The following is a 21079-nucleotide window of genomic DNA, read 5'->3' on the forward strand; positions in this document are numbered from 1 at the left end:
GCTGGCAAATAAGAAGCTAAATTTGGCTTCACGTTTTCTTCTTGCTCCAGTAACTGACACATTTGGGTGATGTCACAAATTAGTTAGTACACTTAAGGTATTAACTATTAAGGTATCTGATGCCTGTGTTAAGAAATGTCAGCACGCTGTCACTGTTTAAGCTACCACAAGTAATAAGCTACCAGAAGTTATACTTTCAATAAGCTCAGTATAATACAAGTCCACTAATGTGAGAAATAGCAGATATATTTCAGCTTCTAAAGCTAAGAAGTTACACAACAGGTACAACCAAACAGCTTCAGTAAACACATGCCTGTGTAACAGAAAAGTAGGTTACAGGTACAGGTGACAAAGTTGTACATGTTGTGGTGTACCTAGCACCAAGTGCAGTAAGCAACTTTTCTCCAGTACATTAATTCCCTCTATTAACTGGTATTTTGATTTATGGTTATGCTCTGCATGCCACAAAGGCAAGAAAACAGGTAGTTACTATGTAATGTTTCCACAGTATTAGAGGACTTATCTGTAAACATACCACTTAATATGGAATAAATTACTGGAGTAAAGGTACTTACTCTGTCTTGCTCTGTACTTCTCTACTGCATATGCATATATTTACTGAAGCAGTTTGTGGTACCACTATTTTGTAACTTATATATACCTTTAAAATTAGTTACTCTGTACTTACATACTGAACTTGCAAAGTATGCACCAAGTATTTATTGTAAGTACGACATTCACCCTTTATCTACTACTGCCTAAAAGCACTTTTGGACCGCTTCTATTTGCCCTTTCAATATTTCAGAAAATAATAAGGGCAGCTGGTGGTTTCAAGTGATGTAAAAATAATAATAATTAAAATCAGCAAATTTGGAGATGCAAGTAGTGTACCTGAATAGGATCCCTATTTGCCTTTAAGTGTAACTACTGAGCAAATCAGCTGTTTTTGTTTTAGTGTCCAAATCATAATATGGAATTCTGGAGTGATTTTGGGACACTATAATCTATAACTCCATTTCCAAAAAAGTTGGGATGCTGTGTAAAATGTAAATAAAAACAAAATGCAATGATATGCAAATCATGTAAACCCTATATTTCCTTGAAAGTAGTACAGAAACAACAAATCAAATGTTGAAACTGAGAAATGTTATGTTTTTTTGAAAAACATATGTCCATTCTGAATTTGATGCCAACAACACGTTCCAAAAAAGTTGGGACGGGGGCATGTTTACCACTGTGTTTCATCACCTCTTCTTTTAACAACACTCTGTAAGCGTTTGGGAACTGAGGAGAACAACTGCTGTAGTTTTGAAAGTTTGAATATTTTCCCATTCTTGTTTGATACAGGATTTCAGCTGCTCAACAGTTTGGGGTCTCCTTTGTTGTATTTTTCATTTCATAATGCGCCAAATGTTTTCAGTGGTGACAGGTCTGGACTGCAGGCAGGTCAGTTTAACACCCGGACTCTTTCAATACAGAGCCATGCTGTTGTAATACATGCAGAATGTGCTTTTACGTTGACTTGCTAAAATAATCAAGGCCTTCCCTGAAAAAGACAGCATATGTTGCCAAAATATGTATATATCGTTCAGTATTAATGGTGCCTTCACAGATGGCACCTATGCCATGTGCACTAATGCACCTCTATAGCATCATGAATATTAGCTTTTGATTACTAGCCTAGTGGCCTTTAGCCCGGAGGACACAGTGTCCATGATTTCCAAAAAGGCTAGCAAAAACTGTTTTTTGGCCTTGTCCCTTGCATACAGAGATTTCTCCAGATTCTCTGAATCTTTTAATGTTACTATGTACCGTAGATAATGAAATCTCCAAGTTCTTTGCTATTTTATGTTGAGAAACGTTACACTTGAATTGTTGCACTATTTGATCGTGCAGTCTTTCACAGAGTGGTGAGCCCCTCCTCATCTTTACTTCTGAAAGACTCAGCCTCTCTGGGATGCTCTTTTTATACCCAATCATGTTATGGACCTGTTGCCAATTAACCACCAGGTGTTTTAAGCATTACACAATTTTACCAGCCTTTTGTTGCTCCTGTACCAACTATTTTGGAATGTGCTGTTGGCATAAAACTCAAAATGGGCATATATTTTTCAAAAAACAATAAAATTTGTCAGTTTCAGCATTTTATTTTTTTTTGTCTTTGTACTGTTTTCAATGAAATATAGGGTTTAAATTATTTGCACATAATTGTATTTTGTTTTTATTTACATTTTGCACAGCGTCCCAACTTTTTTGGAAATGGGATTGTACTACAATGCACTCATCATTTGTAGTGAACACTGTAGACCACATCATCAACTGGGTGTGTACCAATGTACACTGCAAGTGTCTTGTCGCTAAGCAACTATCTGCTGGGCCGCTGAGACAAAAATTAAAAATTTTCAAAAACTCTCAAAACACTGTTTAAAAAAAAACAAAAAAAAAACAGCAGCTCTGTATAAATAAAAAACAAAGACCCTAATGCTGTTCATCATACAACAAGAATACTGACTGCTGACCTGCTGACTTATGCACCAAGAATTGAATGTGAAGTTTTATTTAATTATTTTATCTTTGCCCTGTGCACTTTTCAACATGTCACCTGTGTGTACTACGAATAAGAAGCTAACTTCAGTCTTGCAGTTTACTGATACTGATGCAGGATGATGATGAGAAAGAGTCTATATTAATTTATTTGATCCATGCATTTTTCCTACTATTTAGTAAACTGAATAGTTTACTGTAGCGCAGTACTGATGAGGGGGTAGGGATCCATTTCAGTCAAAATGAAGGTTTTACCAACAGAGACTGTATCACTAAGGTTACCAGAATTTATCTGGAATTTGGTTACCTATTCAGAGAAAAAGGAATTCCATTCTTGGAAACAAAATATCCTGGATATAAGTGCATTTTTTAATTCAAAGTTTGAACTGTATCTTTTTGTCAAACCATTTATATACAAAGAACAGGAGTGATTAGTTCAGATTACCCTCAACAGTCGCTGTTGATGACCTGTTTAGGCACTAGCACTTCAATGTGTTACCTGAAAGGATAAACATCTGTCTAACTTAGACTGCATCATGAGCACAGCTACCCATCTAACAAATTCAGTAAAAAATTGAGGCACTGATGAAATGTCCAGGTATTTTACAGGGCTAAGGTAGCAACCACATACTCCAAAATGGATCAAAACTAAATAGAAGGTGTCCTCTTCTATTATGACAATGAATATTTAGCTTCTTCTATCCATTCTCTCTTTACTACAGTGCAACATAATACATTTCCAGGGAAGGAAACAAACTGCTGTTTCTAGGTTTCTTCTGTGTACATACCTAAATTAGTTTTTACTCAGGTGAAAGATGTTCAGTTATTGTACCAGATTTGTACAAATTTGGTTTCTCCTTGTTTTAAAAGTAGCAGCAATTTTGTTCAACTGGTTGCAAGGAAGTCTTAAAATGGTTGACAGCTTGTAAGTGTAAAGACATGCCATTAAGAAGTGGTTAAGTGAAGGAAGAAAATGTGTATTTAATAGTTTTAAATGTTTAAAGACTTTGAGTACAATTATTATTAATTTTAAATGATTGTATTGACATATACAGTGATTCTATATTATGGTGCCATGCCTGCTATGTCTTATCTGCTGCCTAATATTGGATTTGTTTAGGTCAGGAACCACAATGTAAATAATTATTTAGACTTTGTGTTATCCCTGACTGTTTCTGTTTTTAATATATGCATTGCCTCTTTTGAAGTGTGGTGAATGCTGTTTAAAAATATGAAATGGTCTAATAAAAAAAAATCATTCAATAAATCAAAGTTAGCATGATAAGCGATTATAGCTGACTAATTTGACAGTTAATTGATCTTACCATTGAATAGCCTACTTCATAATGTAGCTCACAGAGCCACACTGCTGAAGGGACACAGTGCACATTCACTCTCCTGTTTGCTAAGCCAGTTAGCCTATCACAGAAACGTACGCTAAATATTACATGCAGCATCATCAGACTCTCATAGCTGACAGCTACCCCGATGCCTGATTTTTACCATAAAGCATAACTGATGCTTTATAAATAACTGGGTTGGTCAGAAGGGTGGCCATGCTTCATTACTTTATTCCTTCCACTCCTCAACTTTGCCTCTGGCTAGGTCTCCCCGATCACACAATGCTACCAGGGCGAACTGCCACTAATGGAACATCACTGCAGCATCAACGCACTTGGAGGAGAATGCTAAATGTCAGTTCTGTTGCATGAGCTAACAGATGTCCACATTGGCTTGCATTGTGCTGAGTGATGGGGGAGACTTAAGATCTCTTGAAGAATGCTTCCTATTGTACATTTACATTTACATTTACGGCATTTGGCAGATGCTCTCATCCAGAGCGACTTACAATTTGATCATTTTACACAGGTAGGCGAAGGTAGTATTAGGAGTCTTGCCCAAGGACTTTTAATGATATAGTGTAGGGTGCTTGCCCAGGCAGGGGATCAAACCCCAGTCTGCAGCGTAAAAGGCAAAGGTGTTAACTACTACATTATACCAACCACTACATGTACATGTCAAAGTTATGTCCAAGCACACTGGATCTGCAGAGCACATCTGTAAACATGCAGATGCAGAAGTATACATCAGCCTTTAAGCGCACAGCTGTACTACCGTCAGGTCCTGTATGATGGTTTGCAGCAGGACGCTGTTGGCAGCCATGTGGTTGCGGAGCTGCGTGTGCTGTAGGAGCAGAGAGAGGATCTGAGCCAGTAGGGGGAGCTCCGACTCGGACAGCTCACACACACGCAGAGACTGCAGCACCAACCGCAGCAGCCGAGGCACCGTGCTCAGCGCAGCGAAACATGCTTCCCAAACTGCATCCCTGTGGAGCAGACCAGAACATTTGTAAAAAAAAATAAAAATAAAAATAAAAAAAAAAGGGTCAAAACAACAGCTAGATTTCAGGATGAGCATTGAATAGCCTTTTTGTTCAACATCTTGCAGCACTTCGCCACATCTGTCATCCAGGTAATTGTGCGCTCAGTCAGGACGACCGGAATCGAATATACGCAACTGTCCCTTTATTCAAAATGTAGTCAATCAGCCAAGACGTTTTGTGTTTAAAGTTTGCTTCTTCAGTTTGGCACTGGAGGTACAAGGCCAACGTAACAAGATGTTTATACAGTTCTTTACGGCAAGATTCAGGCATACAGTTTACATGATGCTAACTGATGGGGTATAAAGTAGGCATGGGTGATATCTAAAAACCATTAGAACAATATGTTCAACTATATCGCCCCTTTCGATATGATATGAGTGGCTGGCGTTAATTGTACCACTCTCATCTACAGAATCTGGTAAGAGAGCATTCATGTAAAACTTATGAAAATTATTCTCATGGAACAACTTTCAGCTGAGTGCTTAAATACAACAACTCTTACCTTTGAGTCAGTTGAAAATACTTTTAAACAATTTGGTCAATGAGAGTTGTATATGTAATACTATGTAATTTCTGCCTGTGTTATTTATTTTGTTTGTTCTAATTGTCTAGTTGATTTTGATATTTTGTTTTTGTTATTATTAATGTTTACCATATTATTGTAAGGTATTTTTAATATATGTTGTACAGTGCCCCACTGTAAGTGAGACCTAGGTCTCAGTGGGCTAACCTGCCCCTGTATAAATAAAAGTGATAATGATAATACTAAAAAGTATATGCTCTTGCTAAACATTGACTGTCTTACTAAAATTCTTTACTAAAAATCACACATTACATTATAGATTTAATTTTTAATATTTAATAATGTTACTGCAGAAGTGCATTCATGAGCTTCTTCTGGTACAGATTCAAGGCGACTTGCAGGCAACTAACCATCGGGACACTGTACATGAAATACTGCAAATTTTTTATGACCGTAAATCACAAGCGGCCGAGACAGTTGGGAATTCATAATAACTCAATATTTTAAGGTTATTAAACATTGTGCATATATATTATTTAACATCATTTGGTACCTTTGTCTGATTCTGTTTCCCAGCCGTAGACGGGGATCAGAAGGACTTTCTCTACTTTTAAAGTTCCAGGGCTAGAGCTAACTTAGCTGCTCTATGGTAATATCCATTCACTTTAGCATGGCTGTTTTACTGCAGTAAGTGTTACTGAACCAAGCTAAGGTTTCAAAGCATATAAGTTTGAGTTCTTGCTGCTTATCTGCTCCATACAGTCATATGCAAAAGTTTCAGCACCCCGGTAAAATGACATTTTGCTGATTTTCAAAGTAACACAAACTCTATAGAGAACACACTTTTGCACATTTTAATGCTTTATTACTATTTATTTGCTGAATTTTACATAATGGGGAAAAAATAAAACATAAATACAAGTATGTTATGGCACATTTTATAATTTAAAAATAAATAAATAAATAAAAAAATTGTGCACAAAAAACGCAGAAAAAAAAATCATACAGTCATACATTTTTTTTTTGTTACTTTTTTGCAACTTGACAACTCCACTTACCTTTGCATTGTATTGAAGTTTCCTGATGAATGGACAATTAGAAAGAAAGAACTTGGAAAGAAATTTTGAATTACAATTTGAGATTGTTTTTTCTTTCTGCTGTAATGTCACCATTTTAGGTTTTGTTTCGACAGCAGCAGTATTTAAATTTGTTCCCCGTAGAGGATGTTTTTTATGTGTTTATCATGTAATTTAACCAGAAATGTTACAAATTTTGCATACAACTGTATAAATATGTATAAAAATCTGATTCTAATACAGAAAATGTATAATGTGGGTCTTAATCTTCCATATAGGTTAATTATTAAATGAAATGTCTGTGATTATTATGTGCATAAGTGGACGTGGGTGCGGACAAACCTTTTTCGGGCGCTTTGCTCAAGCTGCAGCAGCAGACTGAGCATGCTCAGACAGCAGTCGGACAGGAAGTGGAGGAGTGTGTCGCTGGGCAGGAAGTTGAGGTCCAGCAGGCGTGGAACACACCTTAGAACTGCAGCACACACACAGTCTGGCACCACCACCAGCCCACACTGTAGATGAGCATACAGACAGTCAGTTAAAAGAGTCAAAACAGACACTGTGTGGAACATTTTAGACATCCTTTGATGTCATTATCAACCAGTCATTCACAGTTTCACTCACAAGGTTCTTGGCAATGGCATTCTGTAGTATTTCAAAGCACTGTGTCCGCGAGCCCAAAGTTCCCAAGCAGTGACACACCTCCTGTAGAAAGACACAGTGGAGACATAATTAGCATTAATCATGAACCGTAAACTTTTTAGCTTGTAAGGACAAATACAGTAAAGATAAAAACATAAGCCTGCGTTTTAGGCATGCACTTTTGTGCAATGCTGATTGGTGTACAGAAGTGTTTTTGGCAGCTTCTATGATCCTCATAGTTCCAGTGTAGATTTGGGGGAAAAAAATCTAATTTTAACCAATATTGCGACTGCAATTTAAATTTGATTATTTTCTATGACTTAAGCCCCAGAACTTTGCTTTGCCAAGAAGACCACTACATCTATTCAGCTATTCTCAACAACATGACAAATATTGGGACCCAACTTTGTGGATATACAAACAATGATGCCTGGTTGAATAATTTAGCAATAGAACACTCGAGGTCATGTGTTATCGCAAAATAACATCACGGCTGTGATGATCTACGGCACTTGCCTTCGTGATGACACATAACCCTGTGTGTTCTATTGCTTTTATACAACAGTTAAATAAATCAAATAAGAAATAAATAAATTGGGCAGTGAACGTGGCATTTAATATGTTTTAATGTTAGCAATTCCTTCTGCCAAATTATAGTTCCTTAACAAGCAGCTTGTTGCTATGTCAGAATAATGAACTCTGCTCACTCGCTGCACCGCCAGCAGTTCATTCTCCAGCTCCTTACACTAAATTCCAAAACTGTCATTACCACTGAGCAAGCAAGTCGACAGCTGTTACAGAAGAACGGTGTAGTCTCATCTTCAGAGTCTGACCAAATCGGCTGTAGGTCAAATGTTGTCTTTAAAGTATCCATTTTCTGTTTGTGCGCAAAGTAAGAAGTAAAACGTTCAAATGACTTTAGCGTCTCCTACAGCTGTGAAAGTAATTTCTTAGCAACTAAGTTTTTAAAATTTCTAAAATTTAAAAGTTAAGATGTTGAATAATGTAGGATATGCAGTGGTATGCAAATGTTGTATAGTACTCTTGGTTAAGTGACATGTTTTGTTGACTTTCTAAGTGAAAATAAGTTAACACATTCTCCAGCAAACATAAATGACATTTTTGCACATTTTAATTGCAAAATTTCAACATACTTGCTTAGTTTAACATACTTTGCATAACAGACCACATTTCCTGTTTTTTTTTTCCTGTTTTTTTCTTTTTTCCCAGTATGTTAAAAGGTAGCAAATAAACAATTGCAGTCGTTCAAATTGCGATATTGATGCAAAAATTGATAAACGGTTCAGCCCTACTATAGCGCTATTTAAAAAAGTCAGATGGAAACAGATGTACTGAATGTAGACACATCTAGCACAGCACAGAAACCTCTGACAAAAGAAAAGCCTTCAGAGAACAAAAGGCTACCTACACAACAGCTCACAGTGACGGGCTTAAAGGGTTACCTAGTCACTGATACCCGTTTGTGGTAATGAAAGTTGATGTTGGACAGATTAGCAATGGCGCGTCGCTCTCTCAACTGATATTTTATGAGCACAAACAATAAATAAGTGTGTGTGTGTGTACGTGTGAAATCAAAGTGCTAATAGCATTAGAGAGGATTGGATTAAACAGATGAAGGCAGATGCGAATGTCATTCAGAGCAGGTTATTATCAGACATTAATCAAACTAACCATGTTAACACACATTACACACAGTTTAGATTAGATACGTCTGATTGGCAATAAAGGAGTGGACCCCCAGCAGACACACAGACACACACACACACACACACACCTGCTATTTTAAAACCTAATTAGATCCTAATTACCCAGCTTAAAACCTGAAAAACAGCGTAAAGCAACGATTTCTTTAAGTGTTCATTTACCCCATTAGACTCAGGGTGTCATCTCGAAATGTGTGAAAATTAAAAAAACAGAGATAATATACATACAAATGCATGAAAGAAAATATTCCAAATTTTCAGCACTGTAAAAAAAAAAAAAATAATAAAAAATATTTTCTTGCTTTCCATCTCTATTGATTTTCAAATTTTATATTAATTATTTCTTACTCAAAGATCTTGGAAACAAAACAGAGCAATTCTGTTGAAAGTTCGGATACTAAGATTTCAATCAACAGCAAATTTATTGTTTGGGAGCAGTTTTTTTATTACTACATTTGAATTCAATGAGAAACAGTGCACATAGAAACAAAAAAGATCTTTTAAATTTTTTGTCGCATTTTCGTAATTTCTTGACATTGAAAAGTCGGAAGTGCAGACCTGAACCTGTTGAGATAGAATGTAAATCGAATGTAATTCATTACTCAACTCTCTATTTAATTAACTAATGCAATATTTAATTGTGTTTAAACAGCACAGCAAATCAACAGTGATAACTCTAGACTTCGAAAAGTAAACCAACAAAATAAAACAGATTTTCAGATGGTTCTTTTTATTATTTAGCTTTCACATTTTTAAACTGTGAACAAGATAGAATTCAAAAAGCAGGAAGATGTGGTTACGTAAAGTGATATCTAATTACTTAATGCAATCGAGTAGCCTAAGCTATAATTCCTATTAGCATTAGTCATAGCCTGTTAGCTAATAGTGATGATCTTATGAAATGAATGCAAGTGAAAAAAATGATTTAAAGAGGTGTTTCATGCTTTTTTATATAACAAAACCATTTGGAGGCACACTTGCTTTAGAAAAAAATTATATTATTGACATGCTAAACAAAGGCTCAATTCACTGATGTGGGTGTAAACACGTCCTCATTGATTAAACCAAAAGTCACAATGTTCACTGACCACTGACTTGATTAACAACTAAACTCTACCAAGTTGCCCTTATTGCAATTATGATTATTTATCTTAGCTCACTGAAACAAGCAGATAATTTTTTTCTTTCAACTTTCAATCAATACCACATTAGTGTTAGTAAGTAGAAGAGGAGATGATTTATTTTGATTTCAATTTAATGAAGTTACTGTTGTGTGCACGGTCTTGTTTGACAGAAAGAAATGGAAAAAAGAAAAGACAAAAGTGCACAACTTAATCCGCTAACAGAGAATGTAAATGTATTTATTTATTTATCTACTTATTTATTACACATACTGTAAAAAAAGTGTTGAAGTACTGTGAAATTACTGGTTAATACCCACTTATTGTTTTTTTTTAAAGGTTACATGGATGTAAATAAACTATACATATACTGTATTTTAATGCTGCTGCTGTCAATTTACAGAAACAAATTGTACATTCAAAAAATAAACGATCACCTTTATTTCACATTTGCTTTTATTTTATTGGTTGTTGCTGTTATTATTATAGTAAAATACTGCATATCAAAATACCTAGTTGAAACTGCTGAATTACAGTAAAAAGCTGTATTATTAAGAAATCAAATGACTGAAATTCTACAGATTTTTACCATCACTGATAAAATTTCTTTTACTCTTAATTAATAGTTTTATTTTCTGGCACACCTTTTTACCACTTTTTACAGGCTTTTTTTCTCAATTCATTAATTAAGTTGATATGTTATTACATTTAAACAGTATAGCACGACAACAGTAATACCTTTAGACTTCCAAAGGTTAAACAAATTAAAACATATATTTTAAAATATACATTTAAAATCCATAATGCTTAGGTAACTACGTAATTAAATATGTAACTGTGTCCTTACATTTGAATATTATAGCTAAAGACTTGTAAGGCTCAAACTAAACAAATAAACAAGATCGGAACTGGCCAAGATTGGAAGCACTCCAAATACAGAATTTATTATTTTGATTTTGGTTGATCTGTGTTGCAATTTTATAATGTAAATAATGTGAATCGGGGAGGTGAATGTGTTTGAATGCTGCTGCTAAATAATCATGCTAAATAGCCAGTCGCTTTTACTTTTGATTTAGCACTTTATTTGATTCACAAATTTACCATAACATTTTGTCCCACAAAAAAAAATGTTGGAAATGTAGCTAATAGAAAGTACTAATGCTTTAAAGTGTTTTAGGTTGTGTTTAGGATTCAAATAAAAAACTAAATATTTTACTGTTTTTATTTTTAACCGGATGACCAAAAGATACACACGTTGTAATGTATTATTTCATCTCCATAAAGTAAAGCTGTGGCTTCCTGAAAAGTTTAGCGAAAGTTTTTCAAGAGAGATGCTATGAGGGTATTTCTCAGAAAACGATAAAAAAATAAAACACTAAATTAGTCTGCACTTGATATTGAAAGTGTTTGTGTGTGCCTGTGTGTAGAATCACATGCTTTTCCTCATTAAGGCCCATTATTCTCCATCAGTCTCACCTGTTGGCATTAACTCCCCTCCCCGCGTCACCCCTCATTACCATATCCGCGCCGATTCTAGCCACACGCGCACGCTGATTGACTCGGACATAGAAATGAAAGTCTAGGCGTAATTGTACAGAAGAATTAGCAAGCTGTGTGTATATATGTGTGTGTGAGTGAGAGAGAGAGTTGGGGGAGAGAGAAAGGAGGGGATTGAGACAGAGTCCCTAGCCTGAGGGCACGGTTTTGTTGGGTTTTAATTTCCGTGTAAAATGTCAGGCAGTGATGGTGTCCGCTGGCTGGCATTAGCATTTCGCTTTAGCCGCCGGCGCTCTGATAACCAGCCCTTATTGAAATATGGAGCCACCTACACCGGTACGCCGCGATAAACCTTCCCCCCACCTTGCAGAAACTAGCCCTCTCCAGAGGGAACTAAAAACACTTGCGTGCATGTGGAATACAAACGCAAGGTGGTCAGAGAACGGCAATAATCACACGGTGTGTTTGTGGGGGAGACCATGGGTGGTTAAGGTAATTAACAGAAGTGAGAGGTCAACAAGCATGAGAGCTTTTTAAGGATATGGTTGAGAATATGATTGACAGAAATGAGGACTTGATTTGCTAACTGCTGAAGTGAGGAAGGAAAACATTTCTGATAGAAGGAAAGAGGAAGACTATCACCTCAGCCTAATGGTTTAGAAATATGATGTATTTTTTATTTTGTTTGGAGCGATCACAATTAATGAATTAAAAATGTATTTTGTTGGTTTTCTAAATGAAAATAAGTTAACACATCCCCTGTAGGGAACAAACTTAAGGCATTTATTTCTGCTAATTTGAGTACACAGTTACTATTTTTTGTTTAAAAAACAAAAACAAAATATAAAATGTGCTATAACCTTTGCACAGGCTACATGCTATGCTTTATTTTTCCTAACATGTATCCAAATATATCCAAACTAAACAATAATTGTGTATAAAAATTTGCAGAAGTGTGTTCTCTGTTGAGGATGTGTGCTTATTTTCACTGAGATAATCAACATGTAATTTGACCTGGGGCGCCCATACCTCTGCAACGAGACCTTCTCAAAGGATCATCGAAGACTAGTTGGCGGTATTTAGGGTTTTCTGATAACAGTCAAATCGCAGACCGAAAATTCTCCACAACAGGGAGCTATTAGCACTCAATTTGATTTTGTGTGCGTCACTGAAAAGGAGGAAACCCACACCAGCACCACATTAAGATGCTCGTATGTTTGCAGTTAGAAATTGCTTGTATATAAAATAGCACATAGAGCCTAGCAAAAAGGCCAACAGGCTCCTTCAATAATATGCAGTGTCAAGCTTTGAGTTAAATTATTTTCTGAATGATGGTAAGACTGTAAAACTACAACGTTACATCTGTCAAATAAGTATGTATACCTCTGTTAGCTCAGCATAACATCTCAAATTCCATAAATGCAGCAGAAATTGACAAGAGTTGTGGCTACTTATAAAATGAAGGTTTTAGCACACTGCTATATAATGATGTGGGTGGTTGTGCCACATTCATAATTACATGATTATTTTGTAAACCAACTTTCCTGCTGTTTTCCAAAGAAGACCAGGAAAGCTTTCCACAAGATTTTGGACTTGGCTGCAGACTTGGCAGTCCAATTCTTTATTGACCTCATTTTGGGCACCGGGGCACAGTCATGTTGAAAAGTAAACGGCTTTCCCAAACTCATCCCCAGTGTTACTGTACACTGTAGCATTAAAGTGTCCTTCACTGGAACAAAGGGACCCAGCCCAAATCCTGGAGAACAGTGTCAGACCATTATCCCACCTCGATCAAACTTTACACAGTCGGCACTAAGCATTCACATAGCCAGTTTTTCTGGAATCCACCATCCATAATCACACATTAGACTGCCACGGTGATTCAACACTCCAGTGTGTTTCCACAGCAGGTGTGCTTTATACCACTTTAGCTGACACTTTGTTTGGGTGCATAAAGGCTTGTGTGCGGCTGCTTGGCCATGGAAACCTAACACATGAAGCTCAGTTCTTGTGCTGATGTTGATTCCAAAAGCAGTTTGGAAATGTTGCAACCGAAAACACATGACTACGTGCTATGCACTTCAGGATTCCCATTCGGTGAGCTTTTGTGGCTACCATTTTGAGGCTGAGCTGCTGTGCTCCTAGATGACAAACTCCACAATAACAGCACTTACAGTTGACCAGTGTAGCACTAGCAGGGCAGAAATCTGACCAACTGACTTGAATTTGGCATCCGATGACAACGCCATGTTGGAATTGAAGTCAGTGAGCTCCTCCGTGTATCTGGAGTCTACAGACATTGCACCTGTTAGCAATCCACTAATTAAAAGGGTTTTCAGAGAGTCCTTCTTTGGAATTGGAATAATAACTGGTAGATTATTTGATTTCTTCTACAATCGAAAGCCCTAATTTTTTTCACTTCATGATTTTTCCCTTCTCGCCAAATGACACAGTGCAGTCTTAATGGCAGCAGGGATGGGCTGGCCATCAGTGGGTGAGAGAGAGAGAGAGAGAGAGAGACTGTGTGTGTGTGTGTGTGTGTGTGTGTGTGTGTGTGTGTGTGTGTGTGTGTGTGTGTGTGTGTGTGTGTGTATGTATGCTGTGGCCGATTCGGCATGCTGAGCTGGCACTGAGTAGGAACAATTAATCCCGGCCTTGACTGACCAGTGTGGAGTATCAGAGGGATTATGAGAGAGGGGCTCATTGAAATGATGGAAAAATAAAGGGAGAGAGAGAGAGAGAGAGAGAGAGAGAGAGAGAGAGAGAGAGAGAGAGAGAGAGAGAGAGAGAGGGAGGGAGAGAGAGAGAGAGAGAGAGAGAGAGAGAGAGAGAGAGAGAGAGGGAGAGAGAGAGAGAGAGAGAGAGAGAGAGAAACAGAGAGAGAGAGAGGGAGAGAGAGAGGGGGAACACAATGTTCACCTCAACCACGTCCCAGTGGTGTGTGAACTGCTCAAGTGGGGTGCTGAACACACTGAGGGGTGAGAGAGCTGAGGAGGCCAGCAGGCCTTCTTCATCTGCCTGCTGGAGCACTCTCAGACTTTCAGAGGAGAAACCTGAGAGAGAGAGAGAGAGAGAGAGAGAGAGATAAGTAGAGGCACAGGCCACATATGATGTTAATTGTTTTCAGAAAATAAACAGTAATTGTGCATTAAAATGTGCAGAAGTGTGTTCTCTGTTGAGGATGCATTAACTTTTCACATTAACTTTAATTTTCACTTGGGAAAATGAACGAAACATGTAATTTGACCAGGGCAAATTACATTTAAAATACTATTTAATTGGGCAGCAAGCATTTATTTGCTCAGAAAAAAAATACTTAATTTACAATAAATACAAATTATATTAATACAACAAGAAGTGATTTTATGTATATCAATATGTTTAGCCATTTCCAAACCTCTCCTCACAGTATCCTGGTATTATGTGTAATTATCATGAAATACCTACTTTAGTTAATCAGTGCTTCAGTTTGTTAAATCAAATGTGCTGGTGAAGAAATTTAACAAATCCTTGTGATATCTGTCCAGCAGAAATCTGGAACCAAACTTGGTCTTCCAACTTCATGATTTTTTACTCAAGACATTTTGTTACCTTTTATGATACATATATATTAGGGGTGGATAAGAAGGCAAAAATATTATATCATGATACTTAGTATATCATGATATTTAGTTTTGCTCATACTTTTATTAAAATGTAACGTACACAAAAGACCCTCTAGTGATATACATATATAGATATATATATATATATATATATATACACACACACACCATAATAATAATGCTACAATGATTTTCATTCAATGTTTTATAAACTGCACTGAAATATATCTAATTAAACAGGCCTAATTATGCTTACTTTCTAATAATACGTAGTCAGAGTTCTTTAAGTACTGACAATGTGCTCAGAAAAGCGTTATCACAATAACAGCAAAAAATCATCATATTGCCCACCCTACTTTGTTTGGTTCATTCATCATGAAATTAACACACAATGTGAAAGGCAACAAGTATTTTTAAATTATGTCAAAAACTGAATAACGACAAAAATAGATATACAAGGTTTTGTTCCAACAGCAGTGATACATACACACATATACTTTGTGCACTGGGGCACAGTCATGCTGGAACAGAAAAGGGTCTTCCCCAAACGGTTCACACAAAGTTGGAAGCATACAATTGTCCAAAATGTCTTGGTATGCTGAAGCATTAAAATTTCCCTTCACAGGGACTGAGGGGCCTAGGTCAACCCCTGAACAAGAACCCCATAGCATTATCCCTCCTCCACCAAACTTTACAGTTGGCACAATGCAGTCAGGCAATTAATGTTCTCCTGGCATTTGCCAAACCCAGACTCGTCCATCAGACTGCCATCTAACGCTTGGCATTGTGCTTGGTGATATAAGGCTTGCAAGTTGCTGTTCGGCGATAGAAACCCATGCCATGAAGCTCCTGGCGCACAGTTTTTGTGTTGATGTTAATGCTAGAAAAGGTTTGGAACTCTGCAGTTACTGAGTCAGCAGAGCGTTGGTGACTTTTATCCACTATGTGCCTCAGCACTCAGCGACCTGCTCTGTAACTTTATGTGGTCTGCTACTTCATGGCTGAGTTGCTGTGGTTCCTAAATGCTTTTCAATAATACCACTCACAGTTGATCGTGGAATGTCGATGAGGGAATAAATTTCAAACTGACTTGTTGCAACAGTGGCATCATATTACAGTACCGTGTTCGAATTCGGTGAGCACTTTAGAGTGACCCATTCCTTCACTAATGTTTGTAATTGTTTGTGCTGATTTTATACACCTGTGGCAATGGGACTAAATGAAACACCTGAATTCAATGATTAAGAGGTGTGTCCCAATACTTTTGACCATATATAGAGAGTGTGTCTGTGTGTGTGTGTTTTTACACACACATCTCAGCACTGTCATATCAAAACCTCCTAACTGTATTTTGGTTTTTATTTCTTTAAACCATTTAGAAACATGAACATTTGATAAATATATGAGGTTTTGATAAAGCAGTGATGTACATACTTCTGTCTGAATCTCTCCCTCTCTATTTATCTAGAGAAAGAAAAAATGAAAAAGATTTCAGCCTGAATGTTCAGAGTATTCAGGTGTACACCTGGATGCATTTTACAAAGTGTGTCTGCACTCAAGTTTGTTTCTTAATTCACTTTTTGGCACAACTATTAATGAAACAACTGCCAAGAGACTCCCAACAATTTATGACTGAGTTTGTGTTTGTGTCTGTGTGTGCGTATGTGTGCACCTGTCAGAGTGGAGAAGAGGAAACTAAGGTAATCCACGTCCCTCACTGGCACATCCTGTGAACTGCTCAACCAGCCACTTAGAGGAGACCTGCAGAAGACCACACAGACACACACATAAATTACTGCGCAGTGGTCCAGCACTGATCTGCTCTCCCATTACAATGTGCCACACTGTACCTGTGTGCATGCGCGTGCAGTGAGAATGTCACTCTAAAAATACCAGAAACCTGAGCTGGGCCATTTCCTCTCAGAACAATCCTCTACCTCACACACACACTCAGCCTTAATATAAAAACGTTCACACACGGCCGCCTCCCTATGACTTCAGACACAAATCAATGCATAGAATCCTTATCCTCATGTTACCTCTGGAGCAGTGGTCAGAACTATTTATAATAGGCATAACCTCAACCTCGTCTGGCAGGTAAAGGGAGTCATGGCCTCAATCTCTCTTTTAGGGCCTAAAATTCATTAGTTTCATCTCATTTTAAATGTTTATAGTGTAGTGTATTTACTACATTAACATAATCTCTGAGCACAGCATTTTAATAGCCTTCATTGCTAGTGCTAAAAAGCCTGCTTTGTTAACTTTTATCTGATACCAAAGAAAAAGGCTAACTTATCGACTATTTTCCAGCTAATGGCAAAGCTTCAGCCCCCAGTCTCTCAAAAACAAAGTTTTAACAAATGTTAAGTGTCCTTATATGGCCAAAAGTACGTGGACACCTGACCACAGGGGCGTCGCCATTTATTTAAGTTGGAAAAGATTTGTGCTTAATACACTATAAAGAAACAGATGTTCTGTTTGCCAACTTCAGCCATTTTTGATACATTTTCTGCCTAGTGGTACTCATTAGGGGCCATTAAAAACATCCTGCTGGTGAAGCATACTCCCAGACCCTTATTCATAAATCTCTAGTGACGTCTCTGCCTGACCATCACACCTATACAAGCCTGCTGGACATCCCATTCAAAAACCATGGGCATTAATATAGAGTTTGCCCCCACCCCAGCTAAACCAGCCTCAAATCTTGTAAAAAGCGTTTCCACAAGATTTTAGAGTGTGTCTGTGGGAATTTGTTCCCATTCAGTCAAAAGGCTTGGCTGACGTCATCTTCCATTTCTTGATTTGCATTACAATTAGGGGTGGGGGGGGGGATCTATTCTTAGATGCATTGCGATGCGGACGTGGACGACTCTGAATCGATTCACAAATGTCAAAAATCTATTTTCTAAATTTTAATTGATTACATAATGTTGACGGAACACAAAATGCGGAACTTTGCAAAGTGCGGAAGTGCAGCGCCCGACAGTCTGTGGCGGGCACACTACATTAAAAGCTAGTAAGGGGCCGGCAACCCAAATGTTAATGAGTCATTTTGTCTTTTGAACAAAAATCAAACCACCTTGGGAGCCACAACATTTTAATTCCATTTTACCATCTTGGCTGTGCATGTGTCTCAGTACGTGCTGTTGTCCTAGCATAGGCTAAAAATGTAATACAAATAAAAACACAAACTTACTTTGCTCTGCTTTAAGCTTTAGCTCAGCTGTAGCCAATTTTCTTGCGTCACCAGCTGGAAACTTTTCCACAAAAGTAGAACAGTTTCTTGTAAAATATTACATGTTCCCACCCATTTTCCACCCATTGCAGTTGCTGCCAACCAGAGGACCAGAGGACCATCGATCAAGTGATGTCAGAGCTTCCACCCAACTCAGACAGGACGAAGTGAATTACAAGCTCTATTGCAACTTTTATTGCCAAGGATTTGCATCCGTTCTCAGTCATTGAAAACCAGGGCTTTCACGGTATGTTGCACACTTTGGAGCCGAGATACAGCGTGCCGTCTTGAAGATATTTTACTGACACAGCAACCCCCACACTCTACAACGACACCAAACCGTTAAAAGTTACAGAATACGCTGTAATCTGCTGCGTGGACACCCATTGCCACAAGATCTTATTTCACCATAACTGCACATTTTATCGCAGATGAGTGGCAGCTCATGTGCTCTAAACAAGAGTAGTGAATGAGAGCCTTCCAGTTGCCACATCACTTCCATTTGATTTATTAATAAAAGATACTGGAAGTAAATTCATTATGGATCATTACAAATACTGTGCTTTAAAAGTTCCAAGTTGTCACACAGTGAGAAAAAAAGAAAAAAGAAAAAAAGACGCATTGATAATCTTTTATAATCGCATCGCAGCCCTCTGAATTGTAATCGAATCGAATTGTGAGGTGCCTAGAGATTCCCACCCCTAACTACAATACAGTAAAACTTTAAATACCAAGAATAGTCAAAATCTTAAAAACTGCTCTTGATTTGCCCCAAACAATGAGTAAGCGTCAGCTGATGACCTGCTAAAGAGAATGAAATGAAGTCCCAAAATTCATTGCCATGTTATCACCACAGCTGGTATGTGGGTCAGTCCCATAACTAAGTTTTGCACCTTAAACTGATCTTGAATGAATAAAAAAGGTGCATTTCTTATAACTTACACTTTTTGGATTTTAGATGTTGGCTTATTGCTAGTGAAATAAGATGGGCCCAGAGTACAGTGCAATGGCAATAAAATAGCACATCTAGGTGCATTGTTCACTCTCATGTTCTTTCAAGTAAATTTATCAAGAACATTCGTCCCACTGTCTCAGCTCAGTGCCTACCATTTTTTGGCCACAAAAAATATTTTTTAACAAGCCACGAAACAAATCAAGCTGGTAATTATTGCCAAAGTTCCTGTGTGCTTCTCAAAGCAAACCAAGGTCAACTGTCATAATGTTCCTTCCATATTAATTGGCTGCTGTTTTGGCTTGAGGAGAAAATTAAGCAACACTAAATTTTACAGTCATGTCAATCAAGCCTCAGGTGTCTTGAGTTCCCTAGAACACCGCTTGCTCAGCTCTGTCCTGCACTCTCTCAGAGCGTTAATGCTAAGCTGAACCGCAGGGGAAGGAGCTGGGGAACACTCAGCATCTCGTTCTGACTAAACACTGGGAATGTCCTGATCAAGTTTTTGTCCCAATCCTAACAAGATTCAATTGATACTGAGCATCCACCATTACTGAGTCTTATATGTTGGCAGATAACATTGCCAACAGGGCACATTTACTGTACAGTGATGTTAGTAAACCCAATAAGATATGCTAGGCTAGGCTAGGCCAACTGCTTTAAAAGTCTAGACTAACATCACACATATTTAATATATACTGTGTGGCACACTACTGATTTTGGACGATTTTGAGAAGCTTGTACATAAAACACGAAAAGAACAGTCTACTACATCCCCTTTGCTTTGAAAATGGCATTATTCTGTACAATACTGGAAGAAGTTCTTTTCATTCACATGGAGCTAGTTTTGCATTTTGATGAAAGGTGACTAGCTTAACCTCAGTCAAAACAGATATGACAACTGGCTGTTGGGCTGTCATCTCTTTCCACTTTGCTATTTCCACACTGCAGACATTCAAAGGGCTCATATCATGGAAAACTGCATTTTACTCCCTTTTCTTCAAATAAGAGAGATTGATGCAGTGGGTAAACATTGTTTAAGCTCCAAAATGTACACTCCCTATTCCATACAGTCCAAAAAACAGCCCATTTTGAATTCACTGTTTCAGTGAGGTCATGAATAGAAACACATTTACATATATCCACATATTTAACCTACAGCAGTTTAGCCCCACCACACTCATTCAGAAGTTACACGGAGTGCTTTCTTAAACGAGACACAATACAGGACAGCCAATCAGATCAGAGGTCATTTACATAAATCAAGTCTTAACAATGTAAAGTCATGTAAAGTCATGTAAAATGACTGTTTTGGGCATATAAAACCACACAAACGTTAGAAGCGGACAAAGTAATGTCCGTTATGTGACCACTATGACAATGGTATAAAAGGTTACAGCTTTAAGAAAGAATCAGAACTGCATCAAACTTGATGTGATCTTAAATCAGAAACCGTACTGTACAATCTTATGCAAAAGTTTGAGAACCCTCAGTCAAAGGTAATAAGCCCTCCGGACAAAAAATTAGTCTCCTTGTGTGTTTAAGGTGGCAACTAATTTTTTGTCCAGGTAGTATGTGAATAAAAATCGCTTTGCTTCCAGATAAGAATTGCTTCTAGAAGTCAACAGAGGTCCTTCACAACCAATTTCTGAAAGAACGCTCCGCAGGGAAGCGGATCACAAGTCATGAAACACATCGGCGGTCCCTGTCCAGTCAGTTTCGTCTACGTTTCTAGTTTCAAACTTCCTGTAGACTGGCATTTTTGCCACTGCTGGTT

The 21079-nt window shown here is 37.6% G+C and overlaps 1 protein-coding gene across 4 annotated transcripts in view; it reads right to left on the bottom strand.

Moving 5' to 3' along the window:
* tex10 (testis expressed 10) overlaps positions 1 to 21079 on the bottom strand; it is a 64283-nt gene that overhangs the window by 1250 nt on the left and 41954 nt on the right. For all 4 annotated transcript variants that reach the window (XM_036558035.1, XM_036558037.1, XM_036558034.1 and 1 more), the window contains 5 exons: positions 16788 to 16876; positions 14430 to 14563; positions 7151 to 7231; positions 6869 to 7038; positions 4660 to 4870 (listed from right to left, as the gene is read on the bottom strand). In XM_036558035.1, coding sequence (XP_036413928.1) covers positions 4660 to 4870; positions 6869 to 7038; positions 7151 to 7231; positions 14430 to 14563; positions 16788 to 16876 — 685 coding nt within the window. The remainder of the gene's footprint in view (positions 1 to 4659; positions 4871 to 6868; positions 7039 to 7150; positions 7232 to 14429; positions 14564 to 16787; positions 16877 to 21079) is intronic.

The sequence above is a fragment of the Colossoma macropomum genome, unplaced genomic scaffold, assembly GCF_904425465.1.
Source record: "Colossoma macropomum unplaced genomic scaffold, Colossoma_macropomum, whole genome shotgun sequence".
Taxonomy (NCBI): Eukaryota; Metazoa; Chordata; class Actinopteri; order Characiformes; family Serrasalmidae; genus Colossoma; species Colossoma macropomum.